At 37.2% G+C, this 12,929-nt stretch overlaps 3 protein-coding genes across 6 annotated transcripts in view; 2 read left to right on the plus strand and 1 right to left on the minus strand.

Annotated features, from left to right (window-relative positions):
- The window catches only part of fndc3bb (fibronectin type III domain containing 3Bb), a 61,835-nt gene extending 60,120 nt beyond the window's left edge, over positions 1-1,715 (plus strand). For all 3 annotated transcript variants that reach the window (XM_079601831.1, XM_079601830.1, XM_079601832.1), the window contains exon 24: positions 154-1,715. In XM_079601831.1, the coding sequence (XP_079457957.1) occupies positions 154-453 (300 nt within the window). In that variant the 3' untranslated portion in view covers positions 454-1,715. The remainder of the gene's footprint in view (positions 1-153) is intronic.
- A 4,724-nt stretch (positions 1,716-6,439) lies between these two features.
- On the minus strand, positions 6,440-8,850 carry ghsrb (growth hormone secretagogue receptor b; the record flags this gene model as incomplete). Its single annotated transcript, XM_079602538.1, has 2 exons — positions 6,440-6,997; positions 8,058-8,850. 2 exons carry the CDS (start codon positions 8,848-8,850, stop codon positions 6,690-6,692), a joined length of 1,101 nt encoding a protein of 366 aa, XP_079458664.1. The 3' UTR covers positions 6,440-6,689.
- Positions 8,851-12,576: 3,726 nt separating this feature from the next.
- The window catches only part of pld1b (phospholipase D1b), a 29,192-nt gene continuing 28,839 nt past the window's right edge, over positions 12,577-12,929 (plus strand). For both annotated transcript variants that reach the window (XM_079602534.1, XM_079602537.1), the window contains exon 1: positions 12,577-12,718. The gene's annotated coding sequence lies outside the window, so the exon portion shown is untranslated. The remainder of the gene's footprint in view (positions 12,719-12,929) is intronic.

Here is a 12,929-nt window from a genome sequence, read left to right on the forward strand (position 1 = left end):
TTTTTTGTGTAAATATATATTTTCCATCCCATTCACCCTATATAATATCTAAGAAGTATAATAATAATAATTCCTTAAGTATCCAAAAGTGTGCACTGTGATTAAGGATGAGCTTGATCTGAGCTAATACATCACCTTCCTTCTGTCTCTTAGGTGTATAAGGGAGACGAGACGTCCTTCCAACTTTCCGGCGTACAGTGGAACACAGACTACCGTGTGCGAGTGTTTCCATGCAGGCGCTGCGCAGACACCCACCAGGAGCTGTTGGGGTCCTTCAGCCCGTCCGCTCACTTCAACCTGCGGCGGTCTGACGCCACACTGGCTGTGGAAGCGGACGTCACCAGGGTGCCCATGGGAAAAGCCCTCACAGATGAACAGTTCGCCGGCCTCATAGTATTTGGGGTGGCCTCTCTCTCGGTCTTAATGGCCTTCCTGCTTCAGCTTCTGATTTAGACTTGAGTTTTTAACTAAAGCTTGCAAAACCATTAGTGCAAGTATTATTTTTTTGGTCATTGACCAAAATATACTTATTACAGTTTTAAGAACGACCACCTGAGCAGATTTCATATTTTTTATTACAGGTTTTTTACAGTTTTTCTGTAAGGTGAGTTACAGCTTTAAGAAATCAGTAATGATGAAACGTACTGTTCGGCGTCTGTGCCTGTTTTTTTTTTTTTTTTAGTTTAAGATGCTGTAGCATATTTTATACATTTTATATTTAGTATTTAGGAGATTTTTAACACTAAAGTAATAAGTGGCCTTTCGGATCTCAAGTTATGCAAGAATGGAGTCTGATGATGTTTTTATTTTATTATCTTTAATTCAGTGTCTAGACAGATAAACCGCACCAATATTGTCTTTCTCTTATCTGTGCCCCTGGAAAGTCTGTCTAAAAGCTTCTTAAAAGCTGTATACTTTTGTTTGTCTTTAAAAAAAAAAGTGTCCTTGGGCCTTCTCTACAAAAAAAGGAAAATTTTCAAAAAACACCAGCAACTGTCAGTCCAAAGAGAGTCAAATGACAGTCTTTGCAATCAATCATCGATGTACAGTGTTGTGAAGTCTGGAGTGTTTGTACCTCAGGGACTTGATGTGATGTGAACCTGTGCCTTTAAATCCACAATTCCAATCTTTCACTACGAATCATTTCAGATCTGCTGCTTACAGTATTCCATTAACCCCTTACCCTGGTCACATACAGTACATGATCATGTTTACTAGCTCAATCAGCCCTTAACCAAAGTTAGTGAGCAAAACACAGATTATTTATGCTATATACTTTTACTTCATAATGCAAATCACAGTGCAATCTTCATTTATTTATTACAAGAATCAGAACTGTCATATTCAATATTTTCCTCATGTAGCATGTCTTTTTTTATGACAAATCTTTATTATTTTTCCAAATATACCGCAGCATTTTAACATCATTAACCTGTCTTATTTCAGATATATTTGTATTGTTTGTTATTTTGTTTCTGATTCTGGAAAGGTTGATATCTGATCGACCTTGTGATTTCATCTGCACAACAGCAAGTTTAAGCCAAATCTTGGCATTTTTATTTTTACTTTTAACTACTCCTGATCGTATATATGTATTGTTGAACTTTTTAGACAAACATTCCATTGTTGTCTGATTAAAAGAAGTTGAAATGACTTGACACTAGAAAACTTGAAGTGGAAACACTTGAAGAACACTTTTTTTTTTTTTTTTTTTTTTTAAAGATCTATAGACCCAGAATCTTTTTAAGTGGAAAACATAAATACCTTTTTCTTTAAATTTTTTTGTAGCTGAATTTAGCTGGAGATCAGGTAATAAGTGGCTTAGACATAGTTTTCCATGCTTGCATATTGCTTCATGAAAATCATTCCATATTACCTTTTTTTTTTTAAGCATAACTGTCACATTTATTGATGTAAATTATAATCATAGACCTATTAAAAAAATAAAAAAACTACCATATCAATTTAAATGTATAGATATTGAAAATTACTACCCTTTGTATTTAAGATGATTATGTATCTGTAGCATATATGTAATATATTTATACACAATAAATTTTTTTAAATTTCTGAAACAATTTGTGGTGTTTGTATTTCATTTAAGACCATCAATTATATTAGGTTTTATATTTTAATAATTTATTTACATTTTATCTTTACAGAAGGACACAATACAAACATTTTCATTGGATTTTCTGTGCTGAGGAGTCAAGACTTGTTATACTTTTTTTTTTTTTTATGCATTTCCAAGAACAAATAAGTTGTGTAGTCAATAACACAAAATCCATTTTAATTTTTAAATCAAGTACTGCATGACATCAACATCTTTATGTATATTACACAATAACGCCTTTCAGAAAATGCATCGCAGTGTGAATTTAGGCATATAGACAACATATCAAATATCTTTAATAAATATTTTCATTAACAAAAACATGTCTCCACTTGAAGAATCTTGAGTTTTACAGGCATCAAGAAAAAGTTTTACATTAATTAGAACGTCATTGCCAACAAGTAACATGTACTGAATTCAAACACAAAGCTTACAAAACACAGCATTGTTCACAAACCTGCAATAAGTGCACTTGTTATGCCTGCTATGCATTTATGTACTATGATCCAATGGCATAAGCTTGGCGATGGGCTTTAAATGGCATGGGATGTTATCATTCAGCACCATTGCATCTCTCCCACATAGGGTACAATGTTCGAGTGCTTACATCTACAGTGCTCTGTCATCCAGTACTTCACACAGTTTAAGGCATTCTGGGTAGTGTGCACATGTACAGTTTGCATGAATACCAGGTAAAGGGAATCGTCACACTGCTGGTGTCTGCTGATGATGAACACTAATATTTGGTGTATGCACTTGGTATGTTGCTCCTAAAGTTAAAAATGCAACCATCAATAATTAAAGAACAAACAAAATATATGCTTTTAATTATTTAAAATAGAAAAAAACTTTTCGGTCAGCATTAGAGTAGTTTAAAAATGAAAATTCTCTCAATTACTCCCCCTCATGTCGTTCCAAACCAGTATGACTTTCATTCATCTTCGGAACACAAATCAAGTTTTTTTAATTTTATGAAATCTTAGCGATATCTGTTCTCTGTTGACAACTACACACGTTTGAGCTTCTGTAAGAACCAATCAGAGGTGGAAAGAGTAATAAAATATTGTACTCAAGTAAAAGTACTACTACTTCAATGAAATTTTACTTAAGTACAAGTAAAAGTACCGGTCTAAAAATCGACTCAAGTAAAAGTAAAAAGTAGCTCATTTAAAATTTACTCAGAGTAAAAGTTACTTAGTTACTTTTTTAACAGCGGGGGTGGGGGGCTCTCCCGTGTAGGGTTGTAACGGTATGAGATTTGCACAGTATGGCAATGTCTCCGAAAATATTACTGTTAAAGGGATAGTTCACCCAAAAATGAAAATAAGCCCATGATTTATTGACCCTCAAGTCATCCTAGGTGTATATGACATTCTTCTTTCAGAGTTATATTTAAAAAGTCCATTAAAGTGCCTCTATTCACCATAAAAGTGCTCCATACAGGGTTAATAAAGGCCTTCTAAAGCAAAGCAATGAGTTTAAGAAAAAAAAATCCATATTTAACATGTTACAAAGTAAAATTCTAGCTTCCGGCCAAACGCAGTCTACTTGCGTCTATAGCACAACTTACGCAATTTATGACGTCGAAGTAGCGTAGTGCGTCATGGCATAGCGTAAATATCAGCAGTACGTCGCATTCCTCGCATAAATTGCGCTTTAGACTTAAAGAGCACCTATTATGCCCCTTTTCACAAGATGTAAAATAAGTCCAACACACATTTATGTTCAAACATCATGTAAAAGTGAATTTTGCATAATAGGTGCCCTTTAAGTGGAATCTGTATGTTCGTGTGGCTGGAAGCTAGTTATTCTACTTTGTAAAGTTTTAAATATGGATATTTTTCTAACACAAATTCATCGCTCTGGTTCAGAAGGTCTTTATTAACCCCCCGGAGCCGTGAGGAGCACTTTAATGATGGATAGATGCACTTTTATGGACTTCAAAACAGAAACGGCCATTCACTGCAGGATATTTGTTAATATAACTCTTGAGGATGACTTGAGGATGAATAAATCATGGGCTAATTTTAATTTTTGGGTGAACTATCCCTTTAATCAATTAATAAATAAATAAACGGTATCATTAAATTATTGTTATTATTATTATTATCATCAGTTAAAAAAATGACAGTTAAATGAATGAAAACAGTTTTTTGGTTTAACAAATGCTTTTATTATAACAAACTTAAAATTATTTGTTTGTTTTGTTTATTAAAATTTCAATAAAACATGTCTAATTAACTAAATTAAATAACTGACCAATGACCATTAGATTAACTCTTTTTAACATTAATAATATATTAAAATGTTTAAGAATAATTCCATGAAATGTATTTTATTCAGAAAATGAATGTTTCTTTTTATGATTTAATACTAATGAATGTAAACTTTATCCTTTTATTTTTTGGGGAAAGTTCTGCAGAACAGATTTATTAAATTAAACTATGGACCCAAAAAAAGATATTCCTTAAATAATGTTACATTTTTTTAAATTCAAATTATTGTTGTTATTATTTTGAGAAGTATGTTCTATTGTAGGCATACAATAGTAATACACCGGTAGGCTATTTCTATCATAATTTCTCCTAGTTACACTAAACTTTTATTTTGACGGGTTCTAGTGAAGACCTGTTTTAGAGTGTATTTGACAATGGTTTTTCTCAAATAAAATGATGAAAATGCTCATTAGGCGTTCTCTCAGAGCAGCTCTCTAAATGTTCATGTAGCCTATTTCATGTCCTCATATTGTTTGTGAGACGCTGAAAACACAATGAGCATCAGGCATACTTAAGTATGTAGTAGGCTACAGACGCGACGCAGCTCATTCACACAGAGGCACGCAGAACAAGCATATTTACATAGCAGTCTTTTTGCGCTTTAATATTCAGAGACCATGTCGCGATTTATTGCACAGCTCTACTTTCAATTTATTCATATAGCCTACATCATTGCGTGTTTTACGTGGAACCTGCGTTATGTAAATTGAATTTTCATTTGGATTTTGGATTCGGGGATTCACTCTGCAAACGGGACATACCTTTATCTGCACGGATGGATGGTGTTCTATGTTTCCTCCTTTTGCAGCCACATTGCGTCCACATTTTTTGCAAATTGGATATCTATCCTCGAGGACAACCACGCGTTTTTCCTACATCTAAAGTATTCACATACTGCCCATATGGTTCGCTTCATAAGAATTCGACAGCGTTTCACTTTTAGCTGGGTCTGCATCACCTTTTTTGCGCGTTTGTTCTCGCCATAGACGGTTCTCCCGCCCTTCAATCAATGTAGTAGTTTCCGGAGCGCGATTTTTTTTCCCCCTTGTAAATTATTATTTTATTTATTTTTTACTCAGTAACGGATATGATTTAAAAATGGAGCGAATTACAATACTTCAAACAAAACGTACTTAAGTAAAAGTAAAATTACAGATTTTAAAAACTACTTAAAAAAGTAGAAGTACACAAAAAAACTACTCAATTACAGTAACGCGAGTAAATGTAATCCGTTACTTTCCACCTCTGGAACCAATGAGGTTCATTCTCGTGTTACGCAGCACGTTTGAGCTTCTGTAAGAACCAATGAGGTTCATTCTCGTGTTACGCAGCACGTTTGATCTTCAGCAAGAACCAATGAGGTTCATTCTCGTGTTACGCAGCACGTTTGAGCTTCTGTAAGAACCAATGAGGTTCATTCTCATGTTACGCAGCACGTTTGATCTTCAGCAAGAACCAATGAGGTTGATTCTCTTGTTACGCAGCACGTTTGAGCTTCGACAAGAACCAATGAGGTTCATTCTCGTTTTACGCAACACGTTTGAGCTTCCCCAAGAACCAATGAGGTTCATTCTCGTTTTACGCAACATGTTTGAGCTTCCGCAAGAACCAATGAGGTTCATTCTCGTTTTACGCAACATGTTTGAGCTTCCACAAGAACCAATGAGGTTCATTCTCGTGTTACGCAGCACATTTGAGCTTCCGCAAGAACCAATGAGGTTCATTCTCGTGTTACGCAACATGTTTGAGCTTCCGCAAGAGGTTTGTTGTTGTGCTTCAAGCAGGTTCGGTTGAGTTTGTTTGCGTTCGCTGATCAATGTTTATATGTGAATGAAACCATTAATTAAATCTGTTCATTATATAAAGCAATCAAGTCTCTTCATATGGATTATTTTTACAGTGTCAAAGTGGTAGTAATGTAGGCTGTCAATGGAGGGACAGTAAGATCTTAGATTTCACAAAAAAGATCATTTGTTTTCTGAAGATGAACGAAAGTCTTAAGCTGGAACGACATGAGGGTGAGTAATTAAGGACAGAATTTTAAATTTTTGGTGAACAATCCCTTTAATATACTTAGTGTGATGAGGGCTCAACAGTTCGATTATTTTTTACTGCTATATACAGGCTAAATTGAAAATATGCAATGGCTTTTATGATATCAGATGACTCCGTCTCAATATCACCAAAATGATTAGGTTAATGTTGACTGTCCTTTGTTTTCATTCTCATTCAGTGTTTTTATAGTCTTTTTAGTCTGTGTTGAAAAGTGCACGACACGTTTCAAATCGACTTTTCCTATGTCACGTGCTCCAGCTGTATTCATTACACACCGAAAAACTCTCCGCGTTCACGATGCTCTGCACTGATCGTCCGGGAGCGCGCCTCACTCCGAACAGTTTGCACGCCGCGCTCCTGTACTTCTTCGACATGATGTTGTAGAGGATTGGGTTGATCGCAGCGCTGAGGTAAAACAGCACAAATGAGACCAGGTTGCAGTATTCGCTGATTTGGGAGATGATGGGAGAATTGGCCTCGGATGACTTGGAGAAGAGATAACGACCCACGTGGAACGGCAGCCAGCAGAGAACAAACGCAAGAACCACCACAGCTGATAAAGGGAGAGAGAGCGAGAGATAAAGTTATTGTTTTTAATGGTTTTCACATTGCATTATAAAAAAATAAAAAAATACATTTAATACGATATAAAAAGAGTGCAAACATGCTTAGCAATATGTTCGAATCGGAAATGATTAAGTTAGGCTACTCACGGATGAGTCGAATCACTAACCGATCCGACTGAACGGTTCGTTAAAAGAACCGACTCAAGAACTCGAGTCATTTGTTCGGGTTTCGGACTACACTGCTCGCTGCATGTTTTTGATTCACTCAAAGAAAATCAAATCTGAGTGACTTGCGGGGTAGATATAAAAGAGTAATTTGTTCATAATCATGCTACTTCTAGTCACTGAATGTGTTCTTCAGAAAAATAATTTGATTCCTGATTATAAATAATAATAAAAATAAACAAGTTCAACGTTTTATATGGAGGCTGGATATACAGTTCTTGGTTCGATAAAGTTGTAATATAGAATATCCAATAGTTTAATCAAAAGCATTAATTTTGTATGGGCGAAAAGAACGAATTTTAGACCATCAAAATGTGGAATTTCAGGACAGGTAGTCCCCATGTCTGATTTGGAGACGCATTTGGCGTTTTTTTTTTTTTTTTTTTTTGCTGCGTAGCCTACCTTGCAGTCCTGCACACAATGAGCAAAACATTTATTCTGATTAATAATTCATGTAAACTGTAATGTCAAAAATACAGATCAATGTACATTTATACTAATACTTTTATTATTTTTTATATGTTGACGATTTGGTTAAAATCACTGTAAAATCACCTCTCGTGGCTTATTGCGTTATGCACATGGCATTTAATTAGCGTATGTTCTGTTAGATGTAAATAAATATTTATTAAATTAAACGGTTGTTTTAAATATATTTAAATAATATTTAAATATGGCTAATTGTTGAAATACAATTTTCTGAATGAAATCCACGCAACATATATCATAATATAATGGGCTATATAGCTTATGATTTTCAAACAGAATTTAATACACAAAGTAGCCTATGTGTCCGACTTTTCAGGGCATCGTTGAGCTCACCTAGCATTTTGACCGTTTGTTTATTGTTCTTATCTCGACTAGAAATGGGTCCGACTGGATTCTCCTTTCTTCTCCACAGTCTTCTGCCTATGAGGCTGTATAACACTGTCAAACAGAGGACCGGGAGGAAGAAAAACACACTGGAGACCCAAACCATCATAGTAAGCAGTCCGGACCGGATGGCATATTCGGTCGCTTTACACTCGTTGGTTTCCCAGGAGTTGGTGCCGTTCTCGTGCTCGACCCCAACCAGAATGAATATAGGTCCCGCGCTGCACAGAGCCACAGTCCAGAGGAGTAAAATCACCACTTTTACCCGACCCCGCGTGACGATGACTTTTGCCCTGAAGGGAAAGCATATAGCGAAGTATCTCTCCACGCTCAGCGCGGTGATGTTGAGGATGGTGGAGTACGTGCAGCTTTCACTCACAAACTGAAAGAGTTTGCACAGCTCGTCGCCAAAGTTCCACGGTCGATACCGCCAGACCCGGTACAGGTCGAGGGGCATGCAGAGGAAAATGAGCAGGTCTGAAAGTGCCATACTGCAGAGGTAAAGGTTAGTGGTGGTTCGCATGTCTTTGTATTTAGTGACCACCGAAATGGTCAACAGGTTCCCCGCAATTCCGACGAGGAACAGGAAAAAGCACGTCACTGTGATGCCAGTCAGTATTGGGACTGGGAAGAGATGGACCGGGTACTCAAAGTCCTCAGCAGTTGCATTACTGTCCATAATGTCTTCCGCGCATAAAGTGATGCTGAACGGGCAGCTGGACGCGTTTGTCCAATTAGTCATTATGAGGAAATTTCAGAGGATTTGCATGGGCTTAATGGCACCTCATGATTTCAACCCAGCTGTTGTTTCCATGCACATCTTACAGGTGTTCAATGCACAGCATGAGAAGTGCACGCGAGTAACCTGTCAATGATGCGCCCCGAGCTGCGCGCGGGGGTACACGATCCACTCCACGCACGCGCACAAGATGCCTTGACTAATTGGACTGTGGAAGGCAGATTTGTGCATTTGTTTGTTTGCTATGTATTTGTACGTTTGCAACTTTCTTAAGCGTTTTTAGCATTTCTAACAAATAAGATGAATTACATTAATAGAGTGATTGAAAGCAGGATTGCCCGGCGATGGGTAGGCTAATAGTTGTACATGTTATGCCATCTGGTGGTGTGAATAGACCATCTTAAAGAATATGTAACAGAAAGATAAATCGTCGTGACACTGACACGTGAATAACTAAGTGAAGCTGCGAGTGCTGCTGTCCAGGGTGCTGAACGCTGTTTGTTTGGCTTCTTTCTTAATGAAACAGTGCTGGATTCTCAATCTCAACTAATTTTGCAAGTCATAACAATGAGAAACTTTCTTGTAATGACTTAGTTTCTCAAAATAATGAGAAACTTTCTGGCAATAATGACGAAGGCTGTTTCCAAAATCGCCCCATATGTATCGCAGCCATGGTGTCCGAAACCACGTTATGGAGTGCACTCATTCAATCCCACAATGCACCGTCCGCAATAACGAGTGTACAATCCATTAGTGGAGTAACGAGAAAAAAGAAAATTAGTGGAGTAACGTATGGAATAGTGAATGAGGGTATAGGGGGGGATTTCGGACACAGCCTTATGTTCTCATAAGAATGACTTAAGGTGCGTCTCAAATCAGTTCCCTAGTTCAGTAGTCAGGGAGTCAGCCATTATAAGGGGGCTGTCTCGATCGCAAAATCCTTCCAGTGCACTGGAATGTTCGCTCCCTAAAAATCCCACAATGCACCACAAAAAACAGGGAGCATCGATTGCTCACTGTGGGTGTGTCCGATATCGCCCCCTATACCTTTCACTATTTGAGGGGACAGCCATTTGTGATGGTGTTCGAAACCGTGTAAGTTATCGAGTGCACTAGTTCAACCCCACAATGCACTAGGGAATAGTGAATGAGGGTATAGGGGGCGATTTCAGACACAGCCTTAGTTTCTCTTTACTATGAGAAAAGTAAGTAGCCTAATTACTACAAGAAAGTTTTCATTATTATGAGAAATTAAGTCATAATTATGAGTAAGTTTCAAAGTCATACTATTTTACTCAAGTGTGGCAGAAACGGTCTTCCATACGCCACAGATTTCACAAAGGCTTTATTTTGCTTTTCAAGTGGTCTGCTTTTATCTGCTTAAATATCTGCATTTTTTTATATAAATCTTAAACCACTTGCATGTTTAAACGTGTATTTATATATATTAAAGAAAAATGTATGACATGTCTTCTATAATAATAGTGAGGGGGTTAGGAACACCAATCTTCCGATTTTCACCACACGATGGCAGCATTGTCACTTAAAAGACACTAGTTTCTCATATTTCTAGCTCAAAATATTTCAAGAAAAGTTGAAAAAGAAAAGAAACCCGAGACTTCATAAAGTAAATGATTAATAAAAAAAAAATTTGAGAATAAATTTGTGTTTATGTGATTAAATATACCATGTTTAAACCCCCTTCCTGCCTTTCCAGTATATTGGGTTTCTGCAGATTGCAGCAAGAGCTCTGACAAACAGCAAGTTGCATCTGGTTTGGTATATTGACAGGATCCATTTGCACACACAAAATATTTTAAAACATTCGAGACACGATCTGACCATTATATCCTTGAAGCCACATATTGACATGACCATACTCCCCAAAATGTCAATAATGTTCACATATCATTTCTGTAAAAGCTTCTTTTTTTTTTTTTTAAGTTAAAAAAAGGGGTTTTACTTTTTGCTATTTACTGTAAATCATTATGAGATTATTTCTTTCTTATTTTTACTCTATTGCTCGAGATAGATAGTCTTTCTCAGATTCTGTAATGTAACATTCATAAAAGCATTAAAAAATATTCCTGCTATGAGTCTTTTCTGACCTTTAGAAACTTTCCGATAGCAAGAAACGAAAAAATGCTTCCCTTGTGCCAATAAAGTCATAGTAACTAACACTATAGGCATGGTTGGCATGCATGAAGGGGCCCTAATGACTATCCTGCCTCAATTAGAAGCCGGTGTGATGCAAGATAAGTTTCTGTGTTTAGTTAACGAGATTACCCTAATTTGTGTGAGGTAAACAGAACGAGTTGAATTTTTGTTTAGCAGTCTAAGTACCTACACAGCCATTTTTGATTGGTATCAGGGCGTCTATGACACTGCTAGGTAGGCAGCTCACAGGGCGTTGAGACACAGCCGCAGTGTTTCCTCTGCTCCAGTCGGTCTGTTGTGGTTGCGTCTGCCGCAAACTCACATATGTAGGCTGCAGCCTGCAGGTAATCACAGCTATGCTGATTCATACAGTAGTTCTGTAAATATGTAAACACATTAATTATTCAACAAAACTATTCAACATAATTGGCCAGTTTGTTTAGTTCTCCAACTTGAGTGTCTCCACAGAAGAGCACACACTGACACCCGGACAGGATCTCCGTAAATGAGTGGACCGGAGCGACAGAGTTTCCCTCTCCTTCCAAGTACTCCTCGAATCGTTCCGTCGCATTACTCGATTGTACATCCATTACGGGTTTTCTCATTCCCCGCTGAGAGAAACCCGCGCCAAACAATTTTGTGGAGAAGGGAACGCTGCCAAAAACGGCACTTGAAGGCAACCTTAGCCGAAAAAAGCGTAACACCTAACGGTGCGGACAAAAGGCTTTTTAAAATGAATGTCATGTCAATGGAGAGGCTTCACTACGCTGAATGAACATAAGACAAATAAGAACATTTTTATCATTTAACGTTAACGTTAAGCCCATCGGCTAATCTTAAAATGTTAGCTCCTAAACTTTTGTATTTTATCAACTTTTATTTAGAGTTTACACCGAAAAAAAGAGCATTTCGCATGGAAAAGAACATACATTTTTAGCATTCGTGAATTATTACTTATTCAAAATAAGTAACGTTAGGCCTATTTCGGACGAAGCCTGTGGTATCCGCAAAAAAGCTGAACCGTTTAACGTTTAACTGCTCTGAACGAAATTCAATGATGTAATGTGATTGGTTATCAAAGGCACATGTGATAGTTAGCCGTTTACGCCTTTGAGCCACATACCCTCATATCCTATGCTCATATCTCCCAATAAAAAGACCATCTCTGACGCTGCATTTTGACTTTTGATTTTAAAACAACAATCTCAACCGTTTGTAAAAGAAAACACATTGTTTTGATGTTTAAAACATCCGCAAAATTAGGCTAACGTTACTCACCCGAGACATCTTCTGCGCGAATAAACCGCCACGAACAAAGAATGAGTCAGAGTGATACAAACAACATTCTTGGAAAGCTTCTTGTTGGCTAATAACATTTTCTACAACTAGAGCAGGTGACAACTACCCCCTTTTAACCCCTTTCTTATAAACTACTGAATAAATATAGTGTACATTTTACTTCCTTAATACTTTTCGAAACCAGCTGATGAACAAACATATTTCAGCTTATGAACACGGTTTGTTATTTTTAACACTCAAAAACACATCAAGCGAGTGTAGACATACATGCATAATTTACATGGGCGGGTCCAACTGTACAGAAGAGGAAGCGCGAGCCAGATGATCCGCGTTGGCGTCCTCTCGTGCTGACTTTACATTTGAGAAGCGGATTCAGAGCAGCGCCGACGTACGTGCCTCTAGTTTTTTGTATCAGGTATGTTTACATGGCTTTTATGACTAACTGACGCTCTGTTCTCTGGGTAGAGAGTAAGTTTTATCACGCGGGAAAGTAATGACATGTTAACAGAGAACTGGACAAAGCTAGACTTCTGTCCTAGTGCAGTAACGAGTGAGTGACATTTGAAATGCATGGCAACAGAAGGTGGCAGCCATATATTGCATCTGGACTACATCACATTAGATCA

This window comes from Phoxinus phoxinus, assembly GCF_949152265.1.
Source record: "Phoxinus phoxinus genome assembly, chromosome: 24".
NCBI classification, from domain to species: Eukaryota; Metazoa; Chordata; class Actinopteri; order Cypriniformes; family Leuciscidae; genus Phoxinus; species Phoxinus phoxinus.